Consider the following 19,190-nt stretch of genomic DNA (forward strand, 5'->3'; position numbering starts at 1 on the left):
GAGAGGGATGACAGGAGGAGAGGGATGATTGGAGGAGAGGGATGACAGGAGGGATGACAGGAGGGATGACAGGAGGGATGACAGGAGGAGAGGGATGACAGGAGGAGAGGGATGATTGGAGGAGAGGGATGACAGGAGAGGGATGACAGGAGGGATGACAGGAGGGATGACAGGAGGGATGACAGGAGGAGAGGGATGACAGGAGGAGAGGGATGACAGGAGGGATGACAGGAGGGATGACAGGAGGGATGACAGGAGGGATGACAGGAGGGATGACAGGAGGAGAGGGATGACCGGAGGGATGACAGGAGGAGAGGGATGACAGGAGGAGAGGGATGACCGGAGGGATGACAGGAGGAGAGGGATGACAGGAGGGATGACAGGAGGGATGACAGGAGGGATGACAGGAGGGATGACAGGAGGAGAGGGATGACAGGAGGAGAGGGATGACCGGAGGAGAGGGATGACCGGAGGGATGACAGGAGGGATGACAGGAGGGATGACAGGAGGAGAGGGATGACCGGAGGAGAGGGAGGAGACTCAGAGGCCTTCCTGTATTTAACAGAGTGGTTCTTCCTCCGTCCCCTCTTTCCCCCTTCCTTGTCCTCATCTCAAACACCTGTTGGACAAATGAACTTGTTGGTGTACCGGCTGAGTGAGTAGCAGACAGATTGATGTTGGGCTTTATGGTGGAAGGGCCTGATTATGAGCAGGGATCATCTGGTCATTAGCCTCTTCCTGGGTCTGAGTCTACAGGCACAGGGGGCTGCGTCTCTGGAGGAGACTCAGATTCTGTGAGGGAGGGAGGGTGGGTGGAAGAAAGGGTGGGAGGGAGGGTGGGGTGTGGGAGAAATCAAGGAGCAGCAGTTGTCAGTTTTAATTTATTGACGAGAAGGGAGGTGTAAAGGGGGTTGAATATAGGGGAGGGAGTAGAGGGTAGAGGGAAGACATTTGACCTTTCAGACACGCCGCCATGGTGATGTCATAAAGGTGGGAACAGAGAGTTAAGTGCAGGGTGTGTAACGTGATTGATGTGTCCCACTTGGCTGATGTAGTTCCAATAGGGGTCAATGAGGATGACATCCCATAATATCTGGGTTCACCCGGATCCGGTTCTCTAATGATGTTCTGGATATGTAGATACTCTGCTCTTCTCAGTCATACAGATCTTGACTAATCCTCTTGCAGTCTTATCTCGTAATAATTGGTCATTTTAATTATTTTATAATCCTGACATGAGCTAATGAAAATAGCAGGTTTCAGTCGGTCCTTACTCAGGAAATTCCTTTTGGTCTCTACAGTTGAACAAACCAATTTGATGTTTTCATCCTTGTGGAATAACTTAATAATAATAATAAATCAGTCATTCACAACCTCTAGGAATCTGGAGGTCTTAACACACACTAGTGTGACCCAAACCCACTGACCCAACAGGCAACTGAAGTCTGTTGTGGAATTTACAGAACAGCGCCACCTTGTGGTGGGATGCCAGCACTGACAGACAAAATGAATTCATATGATTTTAATTTTTTGTAATAGAGTAACAGGGCCGAAAATAACAAGTTATAATGCAATGTAGGAACTAAAACAGATAGGATACAACATGACCTAACACAGGGAATGACCGACAACATACTATCAAAAAAACAAAACAATCTAAATATCTTGAAAATACTTCAGAATCATGTTTTCTGGTAACAATACAAGATTATATTAAGTACAAAACGGGTGTAAAATGTCAGGTTTTACCTGACTGGCTAGTCATATTAAGATGGCAACTGTAAAAAGAACAACATCAAAAAAGTATTTTGTTTGAGTCATCAACCCTGCAGATAGCATTAGTTCCAATCTTAAAGCAGAACTATTTGAAATTTCACCCCCCAAAAATCTCAATTTGATATAGAAAGGACAAAATGAGAACAACATCTTCACAGAATAATACAAAAAAAAAAGCATGCGGTTCTTTCTCAGATTTCTCTAGACATGGTCAAGGCATTTCCCCACCCACTCATCTTCAGAATCATCTGCTTCACGACAACACACAACCACAAAAAAACCCATCCTGGCTGAAATCCAACTATTTCTCTTCCTTGTGGTGGTTCTTCTGAAAGTACTGACCGGTGATGTCATAGCGGAAGGTGTGACTGACACAGACACTCTAGAACAGCACTAATTCCATCTGACTTTTGATTCTGTGGAGAGGATTGTGGGCGAGTTGGACCCAGTGTGGCAGAGTCCAGTCAGGGTGGATGGAGAGGGGCTCAGAGCTAGGCAGTGCACTACAGGATGAGGTGAGGAGGAGGAGGAAGAGGAGAGTCCTCTTAACCGTGGGTGGTGTCGTCCTCCACGAAGTCTTTCGCCTGCTCCGCAGAGATCACGTCAATGTGACTCACCTGAGTAAGCGCGCACACACACACACACACACAGTCAGTGACCCATCCCTGTGCTTCACTTCCACTTGAGTGAAACCCTCCCCTTCTCACCAGGCTGTCAAACATCGTTACCCCACAGGAGGACTCAGGAAGACCTGAATCTAACACCAGAAATGCATTACTGAGTCACTATCTCTGAGTCTCAATTGGATCCAAAAAAGATTTTCAGACAGTGGAAAACAACCTCACTATACCTGACGCAGTGCTAGTTGAATATCAACAACATGAAATGATACATATCCATCGTTGAATGTGACCCCAAAAATGAATCATTTAACCACAGTTGAATACAAACTGAAATTAATCATATCCCCCCAGTTGAAGATAAACGACAGAAAAATAATCCCTAACTCCATTAGAATATAAAACAGTGTATGAGGTCAGAGGTCAGCTCACCTTGTTCCTGAACTTGACTCCGTAGAACTTGTCAGCTGACTCCAGCAGCTCCGGCCTGAAGGTGGTGGTGATGAACTGGGCGTGGCCGGCCAGCTCCACGATCATGTCTGGAAAACACCACACACACGACGCTTACACTGCTAGCTAGCATCACTTAGCCTTTAAACTGTCATACTTCATCTTTCTATACATGCATCTATACTTCGCTTTCATACCGTTATAACCATCATCACATTGGATAACAAGCCTCGACCAAACAGATACATGAATCCATGTAGGTATATCAGTTGGCGTGTGTTTACCAGAGACTGCCTTCCTGTGCTGAGCGTCCAGCGCCTGGTCGATCTCGTCAAACAGGTAGAAGGGGGCGGGGTCACACTTCTGGATGGCGAAGATGAGGGCGAGAGCCACCAGGGACTTCTGCCCTCCAGACAGCTGCTGCATCTCCCTCATCTCCCCCTGCTTGCCTGTGAATGACACCTGGAGGGGGGAGGAGAGAGAGGGGAGGGAGGGAGGAGAGAGGGGGAGGAGATAGGAGAGAGGGAGGGGAGGGAGGGAGGAGAGAGGGGGAGGAGATAGGAGAGAGGGAGGAGAGAGAGGAAGAGGAGGAGAGGGAGGAGAGGAGAGAGAGGAAGAGGAGAAGGGAGGGAGGAGGAGAGGGGGAGATGGAGGAGAGAGGAGAGAGGGGGAGGGAGGTCAGGAGGGATGGAAGAAATGTAGGAATGGTAGGATGATGGGGGTGGAGAGAACGAGAGGGAAACGGTGAAAAGATGGGTTAGTAAAACGTGCATATATCAGGGGCATGGCACTAGACTATTTAACGTGCTGGGGATGACACACACACACACACCCTCTTTTCCTCCCAGAGCCCCCTGTAACCTACCCTGATGCCCACTCCGGTGAACTGGTCCACAGAGGGCACGCTGCTCTGAGAGCCTGAGCCCCTCTCGCTGTCGGTGCCCCCCTCACCCCCTGGGACTGGCCCCCCTCGGCGTCCCCCTTCTTCATCACCAGGGTGGCCTTGCCCCCCGGGACCAGCTTCTGGAACACCTCCGAGAAGTTCTTAGACACCTGGAGGGGAGAGGGAGGAGGGGAGGAGAGGGAGAAGGATAGGAGAGGGAGAAGGAGGAGGATAGGAGAGGGAGAAGGAGGAGGGTAGGAGAGGGAGAAGGAGGATAGGAGAGGGAGAAGGAGGAGGGTAGGAGAGGGAGAAGGAGGAGGATAGGAGAGGGAGAAGGAGGAGGATAGGAGAGGGAGAAGGAGGAGGATAGGAGAGGGAGAAGGAGAGGATGACTCATGTTGAGATGGAAAGACAGACAGGCAGCAGCTACACAACACGCCGTCATCAGGCTGGAGTTCAACACTCTGGAGACTGAGAAGCTGTTTCACCCTGTCAGAGAGGAGCACGTGTCTGCTTATATGAGAGTTCATATGCGTGTGTGCAGGAGAAGAGGTTATGATGTGTGTGTGTTCCTCACCTGTTTGAAGGTGAGCTGGATGGCTTCGTACTTCCTCAGCTCCAGCACGTTCATCAGCTCCATGATGGACTTGTGGCCGCGGTCCAGCTCGTCCTGACGCTTGATCAGCTTCTCCTTCTGCTCCGAGAAGTTCACAAACTGGTCCAGGGCCTTCTTGTTCACGTGGCTGTACTTCTTCAGCTCCGTGTTGCACTGCTCCAGCTTGCGGAACAGCTGGAGAGAGACAGGAGGAAGAGGAGGAGGAGGAGCAGGGAGAGGAGGAAGGGGGGAGAGGACAGTGGAGGAAGAAGAGAGTGAAAAAAGGGACAGGGGGGAGGAGATGAGAGTAGAGAAGGAGAGAACAGGAAAGAGGCAAAGAAAGAGGCCGTTAATAACACACCCCAATTGTACTAAAGAGTGTGTCCAGGGGTGAGCCCAGAGCCCCAGCTGGGCGTGCTACCAGAGGTGGAAGCTGCCCTGGAAACACACCCTGGTCCTGGAGAGGGGCCCCTAGCGTAGCCCCCCTCCGCCTGGTCACCTCCGACCCGCCTCGCGACTCATTTTCTATTCCTAGAGTTGACATACGTAGGAAGGGACAGCTCATCTTTTCATAACACTTCTTTTCACGTTCCATTTAGAGATGAGAGGATGAGAGGTGTTCACTGGGCGGTGTGTATGTGTATGTGTGTGTGTGTGTGTGTGTGTGTGTGTGTGTGTAATCAGAAGCACCATCTCAGCCCAGAGCAGCACATCTCTTGGAGGAAGATCAAGTACATGAAGTGAGAGACAGCAGGGGCTATTTCTGGCCTCGTCAAGGAGAGAACACACACACAAACACACAAGCTAAGGCCCAGCCAGCCCACTTCACACATACTCTGCTGTTTCCAGTGCGAGCTGATATTTGGCAGAGAGAAGCGGATGAGAGAGAGGGAGAGAGAGAGAGGGAGAGAGAGAGAGCGAGAGAGGGAGAGAGAGAGGAGCGAGAGAGAGAGAGAGAGAGAGGGAGAGAGCGAGAGAGAGAGGGAGAGCGAGGGAGGAACAGAGAGACTGAGAAGGCAGATAAAAAAAGAAAGAAAGATGGAGAGCGAGAGGAAGGGAAAGAGAGACAGAGCGTGAGACAGACAGACAGAGCGAGCGAGACAGAGAGAGACAGAGGCTGGCTAACTGGAGTGTCTGAGTCACAGTGTGGGGGGGATGTGACTGTGTGGAGGGACGTGACCAGGTCCTTCTCCCTCTGGAAGCCTCTGTCTGTCTGTCTGTCTGGCGTCCGTCCGTGTGTATATGCTGTCTGTGCAGGAACTGTCTGGTTCTTGACAGTGTGTGTGTGTGTGTGTACCTGTTTGAGGGTGAGGGTCTGGTACATGTCAGGTGTGTGTACCTGTTTGAGGGTGAGGGTCTGGTACATGTCAGGTGTGTGTACCTGTTTGAGGGTGAGGGTCTGGTACATGTCAGGTGTGTGTACCTGTTTGAGGGTGAGGGTCTGGTACTTCTCGAAGGCCTCCTGGGGCAGAGAGCCCAGCTCCCGGATTTTCTTCATGCACTCCTCCTTCTTCTTCAGCAGCATGCCCTGCCGGTTGGTCATCTTCTCCAGCTCCTTGGTGTCGTGGTTGATGGCGTCGTTCTGCTCCTTCTCCATGTTCTTCCAGCGCTCTAGGCTCCTCTGGTGGTCCTTGATCTCCACCTCCGTCTTGTCGATCAGGACGTCCAGGTCTGGGGGGACGGAGCGAGGAGGGAGATGGGCCGGGGAGGGGGGAGGGAAGCGTCTTTACTCGAGGAGCATTTGATATGGACTCAGGTTCGCTCCCGCGACTGACGGTACATGGACCCGGGTGGGGTCGGTTACGGTGCCCTCCTTACCCTCGGATCGCGCCAGGGTGTCCTTGACGCGCTTGTTGATGCCGTCCAGCTCCGAGGTGGTGGCGGTGAGGACTGTGCCCCCCTCGGTCTCCCTCAGCTCGTTCAGCTCCTGCAGGGCGCAGCCGAGAGACGCATCCATCAGCCTCATTACTCATCATCGCCTCGTTTACGTCACAGAGACCCTTTTTCTTTAAACAAGCTCAGATATCACTGAAAGGTGTTATTCACGGTGATTAGGAAACACAAAGGAGGCATGAACAGGAGTCCTTAGCTTATTCAGCGAGTCAGGGACCAATCAGGTTGGGCTTCTGAGGTGACGTAAGAGTGTTGCGTAACGGATATGTTAGGTTTTGCGAGCCTGTGGGAGTCGGGGGTCAGGGCGTACCTGCTCCACTTGGTCGAGACGCTTCCGCAGGTTCTCGTTCAGGTACGTCTCCACCCTGGTCATGATGCCCTCCAGCTTGATCCTCTCATTCAGCAGCTGCCTGTTGTCCTGTTAGCACACACACACACACACATTATAATGTGTTCTCCTTTACGCACACACTATAACCGGATCTCCTGCACACACACACACACACACACACACACACACACACACACACACACACACACACACACACACACACACACACACACACACACACACACACACACACACACACACACACACACACACACACACACACACACACACACACAGTTGTCCAGTTACACAACTACACATTCAGGTCAGAGCCATTTCATAACAGATTGCCGGAGGCACCGAAAAAAAGGTACATACGTAAAGCCATACACAGTCTTTCACCACACACACACTCCCTCTCTGTGCCAAACACAGAACACACACACACACAGATTAAAACCCAAACAGAGCCAGCCTCCGCAAACACAAAAGGAGAAGCTAATGAGCCCAGAAGAATAACAGCCGCGGAGGAGTGCTGGATGAAAGATGGAGAGATGGAGGAGGGAGGGAGGAGGAGAGGAGGGGGGTCAGGACCCGGCTCCTACTCTCCCCACAGACTTGAAAGGTTCTAGCTGGGAGGGGAGGGTTGCGTAACGCTAACAGGAGAGAAGGGAGGCGAAAGAGGGAAAGAGAGAGACAGACAGAGAGAGAGAGAGCACAGCCTTCTATTGAGGTGGTAAGTGTGAGCAGCTGGCTGTGGAGGAGGACGATGCGTGTGGGACGTGGAGCTGTGGCCCCCCACACACACGTACGTCCACATGCAGCTGAGCTGTTTACAAACACAGCCCAGTCAACGCCATACTCAACCCCCCCCCCGCCCCCACACACACAGGTACAAACAAGGCACCCTCCAGACAGACACGTACCTATACCTCAGCCCCCCCAGACAGCCTGTGTATGTGTGTATCTGTGTGTGTGTGTGTGTGTGTAGCGTGTAGCTGTGTGTACCTGCTGCAGCTGCCTGATCTCGTCGTTCAGGTCGTCCACGCGTCTCTGGTCCTCCAGGCTGAGCTGGGACAGCAGGTCGGTCCCCAGCTCGGCCTTCAGAGACTCCCGGGTGGACTCCATGGCGTGGAGGCTGGCCTCCAGACTCTGCAGACTGCGTTGCTGCGCGACAGAGGAGAGAGAGAGAGACAGGGGAGAGATAGGGAGGAGAGAGGAGGAGAGAGACAGGGGAGAGGGAGGGAGAGAGGAGGAGAGGGGCGAGAGGAGAGAGACGGGAGAGGGAGGAGGGAGAAGAGAGGAGGGAGGAGAGAGAGAGGGGGGGAGAGAGAGAGAAGAGTGAGGAGGGTGAGTGGAAAAAGAGGGAGGAGAAGAGAGGAGATGGAGAGAAGAGGGAGGGAAAAGGATCGGCGATAGAGGGAGGAGGGTGAGTGGAAAAAGAGGGAGAGGGAGGATTGAGTATGCTCCCACAGAGAGCCTATCCCCCCCCCCCCCCCCCCCCCCCCCCGGTGGGCTGCCAGTGGCCCTGCAGACAGCAGAAGGGCCTATATGCAGGTCAGGAGGTCACCTTGGGCATGAAGGTCTTCTCTGACTGCTGCCTCTTCTCCTTGAGCATCTTCATCTCAGACAGGATGCTGTCCCGGGACGCCTTGAACTTCCTCTGCTGGGTCTCGATCTGCTGCATCTGATTCATCAGCTGGTCGATCTCATTGTTGATGCGTGGAGGCGGGGAGTCAAGGAGCAGGGCCACGTAGATGCACACACACTCAGCAGTATACACACTCTGACACACACACAAAGGTCACCATCTCCCCTGGAGGAGGGCGGGGCTGAGGCCTGGACGCCCAAGACACACAGACGTCAGCATCCAGGGCCGCCATGGCGACGGAGCACGCTCTCAGGCTTCCGTTGCAATTAGGCCAGTGGTTGACCGTGACTGGCACCTGGATTTAATCAGGTGTAGTCAACGCACAAGGTAATCAAGGGAGCTGCTGAAAATAGCATGCAGGGGTGTGTGTGTGTGTGTGGCTAAGGGCTGGAGGTAGATGTACGACGACAACAGGCTGTTGAATGACTGATCAGAGCTCTGAGTATCCATCCCTGGAGGTAGTGTCATCCACTCATCCATCCATTCTGCGCACACACACACACACACATCCTTCAGAAACAGAACTTCAGAAAGTGCAAAACAAACACAGGTTGATGCAAGCGAGCGCAAGCATGTGCAGGTGCGTGCACGCGCATGACACACACACACACACACAGCCTCTGAGCGGGGCTGACAGCAGTGAGTCATCACGCTGCACTTTGTGACCTCACATGTCGTAATCCTCTCAGGGTCTGATCACACCATCATTTCACCCTTGTTATTCCTCCCTTCCCTACCTCCCTGCTCTCCCTCTCCCCCCCCTCTCCCCCCCCCCCCCCTCCCGTCCCTCTCCCCCCGTCCCCCGTCCCCAGGATATGTTCGATGTTCCTGCGCAGGTTCTCGTTGAGCTTGGCCTCCAGTTCCCCCAGCTCCTCCTCAGCCTTCCTCATGTCCTTCTGCAGCTCCAGACGGGACTTCCGGGTGTCGTAGTACCCCCCCGTCAGAGCCCCACGGTGGCTCACCTGGTCACCTGGGCGGGGGGGGGGGGGGCGGGGAATAAAACATACATTTTGCGAGGGTATCACAACATGCATAGCTGGGTGATAGCTGAGAGCGTATGTGTGAACGTGAGTGCCTGTGTGCGCATAGATCAGTGTGACGTGTGTGTGCATTAATCCACCTATCTTAATGTGTGTGTGTTGGTGTGTGTGGGCGTACCCTCCAGGGTGATGCAGTCCATGGTGAAGGCCCTGGCCAGCTGGGTGGACACCTCCATGCTGCGGCAGATCAGGGTCTTCCCAAACACGTGCTTGAAGGCCTTGTCATAGCTCACGCTGTAGCGCAGCTTGCTGATCATGGGTATAGCATCCTGGGGGAGGAGGAGGGGAGGGAGGAGGGGGGGAGAGAGGGAAAGGAGGAGGGAGAAGAGAGGGGGGAAGAAATAGAGGAGAGGGAGGGAGGAGAGAGGAGGAGGGGGGGAGAGAGGGAGGAGAGAGGGAAAGGAGGAGGGAGAAGAGAGGGGGGAAGAAATAGAGGACAGGGAGGGAGGAGAGAGGAGGAGGGGGGGAGAGAGGGAGGAGAGAGGGAAAGGAGGAGGGAGAAGAGAGGGGGGAAGAAATAGAGGACAGGGAGGGAGGAGAGAGGAGGAGGGGGGGAGAGAGGGAGGAGAGAGGGAAAGGAGGAGGGAGAAGAGAGGGGGGAAGAAATAGAGGAGAGGGAGGGAGGAGAGAGAGGGGGGAGGGAGGAGAAGTAGGGGGGGAGGGAGGAGGAAGGGAGGGGAGAAGTGTTTAGCGTGTCCCAATCACAGGGGCTAGAGACCATGGAGCCAGCCATAAGCTTCAGAACATCTCCCATCATGCCCCTGGGTGTTCAGAACATCTCCCATCATGCCCCTGGGTGTTCAGAACATCTCCCATAATGCCCCTGGGTGTTCAGAACATCTCCCATCATGCCCCTGGGTGTTCAGAACATCTCCCATCATGCCCCTGGGTGTTCAGAACATCTCCCATCATGCCCCTGGGTGTTCAGAACATCTCCCATAATGCCCCTGGGTGTTCAGAACATCTCCCATCATGCCCCTGGGTGTTCAGAACATCTCCCATCATGCCCCTGGGTGTTCAGAACATCTCCCATCATGCCCCTGGGTCTTACATTGGTCTCGGGGTAGGCGGTGTCACGGACGTCCAGCTTAGTGAGTGGCAGGAAGGTGACCTCCCCGGGTAGGTTCATCTTGTTGAACTCCGTCAGGATCTTGGTGCTCACCTCGTCTGTCTCCACGATGTGGTAGAACAACCTGGAGGGGGAGGGAGAGAGAGAGACAGGTGGGTAGGGAGACAGAGAGAGCGTGAGACAGATAGGTGGGGAGACAGAGACAGCGAGAGAGACAGGTGGGGAGACAAAGAGAGCGATAGAGAGAGAAAGGTAGAGTGTGAGAACACAGAACACCAGGCTAATCATTCCGTCCATGACAAGGCAAGTGTGTGTGTGTGTGGCGTCCTCCGGCCCCCTCACCTGGTCCCGGCTGTCACCTCCACGCAGGTGTAGAAGGCAGGCTCACACTCAAAGTTGTTCATGACGATGCCGTGGTAACCGGTGATGACGTGCTGGTTTATGCCCTTCCTCCTGAAGTGTTCCAGGACCTTGTTGATGCTGTCGATGCCGTTCAGGATGGCCTGGCCCCCCCCCCACACACACACACACACACACACACACACACACACACAACACTTACTGTTAACCAGGATTTATGTATACACACACACACACACACACGCTATCAGGAGGAACGCGCCAATCACAGGCTGAGGAGATGAGTCATCCGTGACCAATCACTCTTGTTGAAATGGAAAAATAAGCGCCAGTCGTCAGGTAGGCTAACCGGCGCCCGCACGCTCCCTGCTCCTCATCAGGATACAGTCGGGTCTGGACGTCCTCATCACGAGGCCCCGCAGAAGGAAACCGTCCATGAATACAATCAAACACAACATTAAAACAGGAGATCAAATGCAGAAAAGGACAGACCGACAGACGTGGGTTCAGACGGGGGGCGGGGGGGTTGGTGTATGGGTGACAGACCACGTCTTGTGTTTGATATGTGTGTGTATTTCTGTGTGTTGTTGTGGACTGAGTCACACAGAGATGAAGGCAGGGAGGTCTGAGCGATCAGGATGGTGACGTCTCCCGAGCGATCAGGACGGTGACGTCTCCCGAGCGATCAGGACGGTGACGTCTCCCGAGCGATCAGGACGGTGACGTCTCCCGAGCGATCCGGATGGTGAAGTCTCCTGAGTGATCAGGTGGGACGGTGACGTTTCCTGAGTGATCAGGTGGGACGGTGACGTCTCCTGAGTGATCAGGACGGTGACGTCTCCTGATCCTCCTTCCTGACTCACCTCCGTCTCTGAGCCGCTGAGGGAGACGTGCGGAACACGGCGCCGTGTGCATCGCTGTGTCATCGGAGCTAGCTACACAGTACACTCACATCCTTTCATGCAAGTCGGCTCTCAATTTTCAAGGATAAACCTTTTTTTTTTTTTTTTTTTTTTAAGTGTTGATAATAAATCTATACAATTCTCTATTGTAGCTATAAGGGGGTATTTTCTTTGTTAGTTGGGTTGAGTGAGTGAGTGTGTGTGTGTCCCACCTTGCCAGTAGCTGCTCTCAGTAGCTGCTGTTTCTTCTCCAGGTCTTCTCTCTTGGCTGCCAGGGCCTGCTGCTCTGCGTTCTCCTCACGCCACAGGTAGCTGGAGGGACACAGCCAGGAGCCCCGTTACATCACCCAGCCAGGAGCCCCGTTACATCACCCAGACACACGCTCACATCACCCAGCCAGGAGCCCCGTTACATCACCCAGCCAGGAGCCCCGTTACATCACCCAGACACACGCTCACATCACCCAGCCAGGAGCCCCGTTACATCACCCAGCCAGGAGCCCCGTTACATCACCCAGCCAGGAGCCCCGTTACATCACCCAGACACACGCTCACATCACCCAGCCAGGAGCCCCGTTACATCACCCAGCCAGGCGCCCCGCTACATCACCCAGCCAGGCACCCCGCTACATCACCCAGCCAGGAGCCCCGTTACATCACCCAGCCTGTCAGCCTCACATCAGCTCTGAGTGGGAGGATGAATGTTCTATTTCTGAGCGGGGATTCGATGGGAAGAATAGACATTCTTGCCGTACACACCGTTAAAATGTACATACATCGACCTTCAATAAAATGAATGGCCTCTTTAAAAAAAAAAAAAAAGCACAGCTTTTAACCACAAGTGGCCTTTTAGTGATAAAGGACCCTCATCTGAACTGGCACACAATTCCCCAGGCCTCTACAGTCCATCAGCCCTCCCCGCACACCCGGCACAGTGACCCTCTCTCCTCTCACAACACACCAGCCAGACAAGATGAGCCGAGCTCAGAGAGGCTCAGCGCTCAGATAAATAACCTCCATTGTTAAGACACCAGAGAAGAGGCATGTTGACGCTGAGATGATGGTGGGGGAAGGAGGGGTGGGGGGCTATGAAATGAAAGGTTGCCGGCAGTGGGTGGATGGGAAGCCGGCATATTATGGTCTGTAGGAGCCCGGAGCGAACAATCCACAACCTTTCAGCTAAATGCAGGCGTTGAGTCACTCGCATGGATCTATATGGCGGTCTTAAGACTGGAGGGATGAAGTGCTTAACTTGACACCATCAATAAGTAGAGAGGGGATGACTCAGCACTGGGAACATTAGGGTAGTGTGTGTGTGTGTGTGCGTGTGAGGGAGTGTGTGAGGGAGTGCGTGTGTGTGTTCCTACTTTCTTTCGCTCTGCAGCTCGTCCTTCTTGTTCTTCACTTCGTAGTACTTCTTGTCCAGCTCCTCGACGCGGGTCTTCACCTCGTTCAGGTCCTGGTCCAGTTTCTGAGGACAGGCACAGGACAGGTCACACACACACACACACAATGTACAACAACAAAGTTAAGTCTAGTGGACTAGTATTCCCGTTAAGGAGTTTAGTGAATCATCGACGGTGATCTAGGAATTCATCATCCACTGCACAGCGGAACAAACATGTTCTGTAGAGGCTCGAAGTGTTCTAGAAGTTCTGGAACAGCATGAGTGTTCTAGAGTGTGTGTGTGTCCGTACACTGTACTGCTCCAGGTTCTTCTCTTTGTTGGTCTCTGTGTCCTCCAGGTCCTTGTGAATGGCAGCGATTTGCCTCTTCTTGTCGGTGATGGCCTGGTCCAGGGACTTGAGCTCCTTCTTGATCCACTTGTCCCTCTCCTCCTTGGAGGTGAACTGGCTGCCGCGGCCCTGCTTGGCGTACAGGTCTGTCCTCTCCTGGGTGGCCTGGGCCAGTCTGGAGGGGGGAGGAGGGGGGTTAGTGAGAAGGGATCCTTCTAGGGTACGTTTTGCCTCTAGTTCCTGATCATGACCGCAACCACGCGCGCGCGCACGCACGCGCGCACACACACACACACACACACACATCACCTAGCGATGCCCCTCTCCTCCTTCTCTTTGACCATGTTGAACTTGGGCTCCGTCTCCTGCAGCTCCTTCTGCTTCTCCTCGATCTTCTCCAGCAGCTTCTGACGCTCCTTCAGCAGGCGTTTCTGGAGGAGGGCGGAGAGAGAACGAGGGGTGAGAGGATGGACCGGGCAGACAGGGAGGAGGGGGAGGGGAAGAGACGCGGGGGGCAGACGGGAGGGAGAACGAGTGAGACGGGGGCCGGGCGAGGACAAACGAGAGAGAATCGATGGGAGGCAAGAAAGCGGGCGTGCGGGGCTATCAGGAGAGACACCGTGACAGGCTGGGTGAGCGTGATTTTTTCGACAGCCATCCTCCAGACCAGTGGTTCCCAACCCTGGTCCTCAGGGCACCCTGTCCTGCCTGTTTTAGCCTGCCTTGTCATAAGCAGGCTTCTGCAGAGATGGATAACCACCCATTCATTTGAATCAGGTGTGTTGGAGCAGGGAAACATCTAAAACATGCAGGACATGGGGTGCCCTGAGGACCAGGGTGGGAACAACTGCTCCTGACGACCATAGGCCACCTGCAGGCCCAGCGAGCTAGCCGGACCTCCCCCGCGCGTCACGCCAGACGAGGCTCTGCTGACGTGAAAGGGGTGGGTGATGATTGCGCGTGTCGCGGCTTATAGGTGGACGTTCGGAAACCGCCGATTCCCCTTCGGCGGCGCGATCCGCCTCTGACCGGATCGGCCCCCGATGACGCACGTCCACCTTCCCCCCTCCACCGGGGGTCCGATGAGACACGGCCAAACACCTCAAACAGCCAGGTGGGCCTGATCCAACTGCAGGCCTGTGTGTGCGATCCTGATGAGCAGATGACACACACAATATGGGCCAGGCAGTCAAACACACACGTACGCAGCCAAACGGCCATATGGAGGGAGACCTGTGCCAGCTCTCTCTCCCCATCCCTGGGCTCAGGCCCAGGGTGGAGGGAGGATGGAAGAAGGGGCACGGCCCGGAGACATGGAGGGAGACAGATTTAAATTGAGAGAAGGAAAGGGAGAGTGCTAATTCTAAGAGGAACGAGAGAAAGTGTGTGTGTCTACCTCTCAGCCAGGAAGGTAGGTATTGTGTGTGTGTGTGTGTGTCAGCCAGAAAGGTAGGTATTGTGTGTGTGTGTGTCAGCCAGAAAGGTAGGTATTGTGTGTGTGTGTGTGTCAGCCAGAAAGGCAGGTATTGTGTGTGTGTGTGTGTCAGCCAGAAAGGTAGGTATTGTGTGTGTGTGTGTCAGCCAGAAAGGTAGGTATGTGTGTGTGTGTGTGTCAGCCAGAAAGGTAGGTATTGTGTGTGTGTGTGTGTGTGTGTGTGTGTCAGAAAGGCAGGTATTGTGTGTGTGTGTGTGTCTCAGCCAGGAAGGCAGGTATTGTGTGTGTGTGTGTGTGTCTCAGCCAGGAAGGCAGGTATTGTGTGTGTCTACCCTCTGTTCACTGTTGCCGGCCAGCTCGTCCTGCAGGTCCTTGGTCTTCAGCTCCAGCTTGGTCCTCTGCTTGATCTGCTCCTGACGCTCCGAGCTCAGCTGCTCCTTCTCCTCCCGCATGGCCGAGATCTTCGACTTGAGCTCTCGACACACACGCTCCGTCTCCTGCCGGGGGGGGGAGAGAGAGAGAGGGAGGGAGAGGGAGCGAGAGAGAGAGGGGGCGAGAGAGAGAGAGGGAGCGAGAGAGAGGGAGCGAGGGAGCGAGAGAGAGAACAGAAAGACACAGAATGGTGGAAGCAGGGGGAGAGATACAGACAGGAGAGAAAAATGGAAATGTACTTGTTACACAACACTAAGCACGTAAAGGGATTGCATAAGAGAGTATCTGTATAAAACGGACAAATCAAAATAACTGCAGCGAAGCACCTAAAACAGTGCCTTGAACATGATTGTGCATCTCTTCACAAAAGGGATCTTTTTATTTACAGAGATTACACAATCCAGTAACACACACACACACACGGAAGGACGCTCTACCTCCACTTTGTCCCTGGCGTCCTGCTGGGCGTCCCGCAGCTGCCTGGACTTGTCTCCACACGTCTCTCTCTTGGAGGACAGCTGAAACACACACACACACACACAGATCAGCAGTCTGTACATCGCTTTGAATAAAAACACCTGCTAAACGAGAACATCTCATATGATAATTGTTGTTATCATTAGCATACGCTTATCCAGAGAGAACATCAGAGAGGATGGGGAAAAACGACAGAAGGGAGAGAGGAGGGGCTGGACCCCTTCACTAACACTGAACGAACGTGTGACCCTTGACCTCCCCCGCCCCCGCCCCCAACCCTCCCCCTGGGTCTTAGAGCCCACCTCGTCCAGCTTGGCGCGGGTCTCGTTGAGCTCCTGGTTGTAGATGGTGTACTCCAGTGCCCTCCTCATCTTGTCCCACTTCTGGTACTGGGCCAGCTCCTCCTTCTCGTCCTCCAGGGTGTGGAGACGCTCCTCGATGTACTTCAGCAGCTCGTTGATCTTCTCGCGCTTGCCCTCTGGGGTGCGCCACGCCGCACAGGACACGACAGGAAGACACGGCAGGGGGGAGGGGGGAGGGGGGGTTAGCTTAACACGTGTGAGGTTATTACATGTGCTTGTGCAGAGAAGATAAGGCCGGGGGAACCTCTGTGGGGCCTGAGAAATGAATAAAGGAGAAAGACTGTGTGTGTGTGTATATGTGTGACTGTGTATGTGTGTGAGAGTGAGTGTGTGTATGTATGCGTGTGTGTGTGTGTGGAGTGTGTGTGTGTCCTCTCACCCGTCTCCTTCATGAGGGAGATGCTCTCCTCCTTGCGCTCGTCGTAGACGCGGGTCCCGGCCACCTCCCTCAGCAGCTTCAGCCGCTGGGAGTCTGGAGCCGTGGCCATCTGGTTGATCTGGACAGGGGGCACAGCACACACCGTCAAAACACCGCGGTCAGGGCACACCGCGTCCAGTCTGCCCTGCACTGCACGGGGACTAACGGTGACGTGTCACACACCGGGAGGATTACCATAACAAAAATCAACAAAGTTGTTATTTTGACATTACATTTGAACTGTTCAGCAGGTCGCTTTTATCAGAAAAGCGTAACACGTGTATATATAGCGTATGTCAGTGGTTTTAGGTTTGGGGCGGGGTTTTTCATTTTGAGGAATTCTGTTGTCGACGGGGAGTCAGTTGGCTGAGCGGTTAGGGAATCGGGCTAGTAATCTGAAGGTTGCCGGTTCGATTCCCGGACGTGAAAAAATAACGTTGTGTCCTTGGGCGAGGCACTTCACCCTACTTGCCTCGGGGGGAATGTCCCTGTACTTACTGTAAGTCGCTCTGGATAAGAGCGTCTGCTAAATGACTAAATGTAAATGTTGTGGCTGCTTTTCACAGTTGGTTCATTTGAGCTGGGCGGACAGTCTCCCGTACCTTTCCCTGCTTGACGATGTAGTACGGGTTACTACGGGAGAAGCCCGCACTCTCCAGGAGGTTCATGACATCGTTCTTCCTGCGGACACAAACAAACAAACAAACAAACAAACATTGAAAACAAACAAACATTGAAAACAAACAAACATTGAAAACAAACAAACATTGAAAACACCGTCATGTAAACAAACCACGTTTTCTGACTGATTTCCGTTTCATATTAGCGGAACCCCCGACTGCGGCGAGCTGTGGCTGTTGCTAGGTTACAGTCGCCGGGGGGTATCGCTAATCAATGGGGGAGGACAGCTGGGGCTGACTCACGTGACCATCTTCTTGTCCAGGAAGTACTGATCCTTCTTGGCTCCAATGACACGTCGGAGCGAAACTTCCTCCTTGTCGATCTGTAACGCAGGTTACCAAGGCGAGTTTGAGAAGAGTTTCAGTCATACGAGATGTCGATTAAAAAAAAGGTGAAATGATGCCTTACCGGCAACCTGTTGTCAGAATTGTCAAATATGATCTCCACAAAAGCAGAGATGACGCGAGGACCAGTTCCCTCCTACAACGGGAAAACATCCAACAAAAGAGATTCAATTCAAAGTTATCTGCACACAGGGTCTTTAATAACAACCTGGGATCTTCGTTTGCGTTGAATCAACACCAGTGGCAGTGGTTCCCCTGCTTACGTGAAGCAAGGCCAGGCGCTGCTCTGGGCGAAGGTGGCTGAACTCATCGCTGAGCACGAACTGAATGGCTGAAGAAGGAAAAAGAAATGCAGGCTTTCAGTGAGACACGTCACATTATAGCTTCACTACTATGTGAAAATTGAACTTTGTCACACAAGACAAGCGTCTATGGAGAAGTAAACTGGACTGTCACTTACCGTAGAAAAAGTTACTTTTTCCTGATCCGTTTCGTCCAACTATGATAGGATAGAAAAACCATATGTGACTTAATTCTACTACAGCAACCGATACTTTATTTTCAACATCAAATCTTTAGCAGACTGGGAGAGCGGTTGCGGTATTAACATGGATTGGATCAACCGATAGAAATAAAACTGCAACGATTTGGAAATGTAGCCAAAAAACTGCAAACACTACATAACTCACCGATGACATTGTGTTTTGGGCTGAACGGGTCCACCACAGTCTGGTCCCTGTAACTTCGGAATCCCTGGATAATGACCTGTGGGTGTAACGTGCATCAATAAAACAACAACGCAGATAGCTACCCATCTCCTTAACGGTTTACTCAGGCAGACCGCAATTTGCAACAGCTAGGAGACTCACAAACGTAAGAGTATTTTGAAAGACTGTTGGAAATATCCTGACCAGAGCAGCGGTGACTGACTAGCTACCCGTTAGCTTGATGTTTTTGCAAGGCAAAAGCTAGCGTTAGCTAGCTTTACACACACCGGTGATAGAGCGGGGCCTACAAGTGTGCTAGCATTAAGCTACCTGCAAAGCAGTTCAGCAACTATTTTTTTCATGTGCAACCACACGCCGTGCACTCTATTTAACAAGGTCAGGGTGTGTTAGCCTATTTGCTTCTCAAAGTTTAGAGTGACTCAATGTTACTTAGTTTCTCTCTAGTCCAAGTTAGCTAACGCGTTAGCATTAGAAGACAATTCCATAGAGCGGGTCGACGACATGCAGCTCGCGCAGAATACCTGTTTGATGTACATGGTCGTATATTCAGGACCTCTTCTCAGTCGTGAAAGGGAGATGAACTCCCTTCTCCTCTATAACAGAGAAGATGGGCCTTAATGGATTTGCTCAATGCGAGTTTTGTGGTAAAAAATGTATATCCAATATTGCTAGATAACCCCAGCAAAACAGAATTGGTTCTGAAAATGGCGTTGGGGGCGGGATGATAAGGATCGACTGATTTCTTGTAAACGGGGGAGCTAAACTTTTCTGCACTTAATAGTAATCTTTCATTGAATAAATGTTACAATCAGTATTAAATATCATCCTCGCCTACTAACATACACTTACATTTACATGTACGTTCTTTATATTGTACGATAATGTTGATGTTTTCTGTGTTTTGATGGTACACACATCCCTTATTTCAGAATTGGTATATTCCATTTGATGGCGATTGTTGGGCGCCAAAGAAATCGGGAATACATTTTGAAGAATCCGATTATAAT

General features: G+C 52.7%; 1 protein-coding gene across 1 annotated transcript; it reads right to left on the bottom strand.

Annotated features, from left to right (window-relative positions):
* Positions 1 to 1,507: 1,507 nt before the first annotated feature.
* Positions 1,508 to 18,877, bottom strand: smc3 (structural maintenance of chromosomes 3). Its single transcript, XM_062447944.1, is given in 30 exon segments — positions 1,508 to 2,393; positions 2,829 to 2,935; positions 3,131 to 3,308; positions 3,712 to 3,800; positions 3,803 to 3,899; positions 4,307 to 4,519; positions 5,748 to 5,995; positions 6,143 to 6,251; positions 6,528 to 6,635; positions 7,557 to 7,715; positions 8,119 to 8,270; positions 9,017 to 9,169; positions 9,358 to 9,508; positions 10,291 to 10,432; positions 10,651 to 10,811; positions 11,783 to 11,882; positions 12,938 to 13,041; positions 13,268 to 13,481; positions 13,616 to 13,737; positions 15,074 to 15,238; positions 15,611 to 15,691; positions 15,953 to 16,128; positions 16,392 to 16,509; positions 17,033 to 17,111; positions 17,354 to 17,433; positions 17,520 to 17,591; positions 17,719 to 17,786; positions 17,916 to 17,954; positions 18,145 to 18,220; positions 18,705 to 18,877. Coding segments are annotated over 30 exon segments (3,648 nt in total). The 5' UTR covers positions 18,720 to 18,877; the 3' UTR covers positions 1,508 to 2,321.
* Positions 18,878 to 19,190: the final 313 nt, after the last annotated feature.

The sequence above is a fragment of the Osmerus eperlanus genome, chromosome 22 (assembly GCF_963692335.1).
Source record: "Osmerus eperlanus chromosome 22, fOsmEpe2.1, whole genome shotgun sequence".
Lineage (NCBI taxonomy): Eukaryota > Metazoa > Chordata > Actinopteri > Osmeriformes > Osmeridae > Osmerus > Osmerus eperlanus.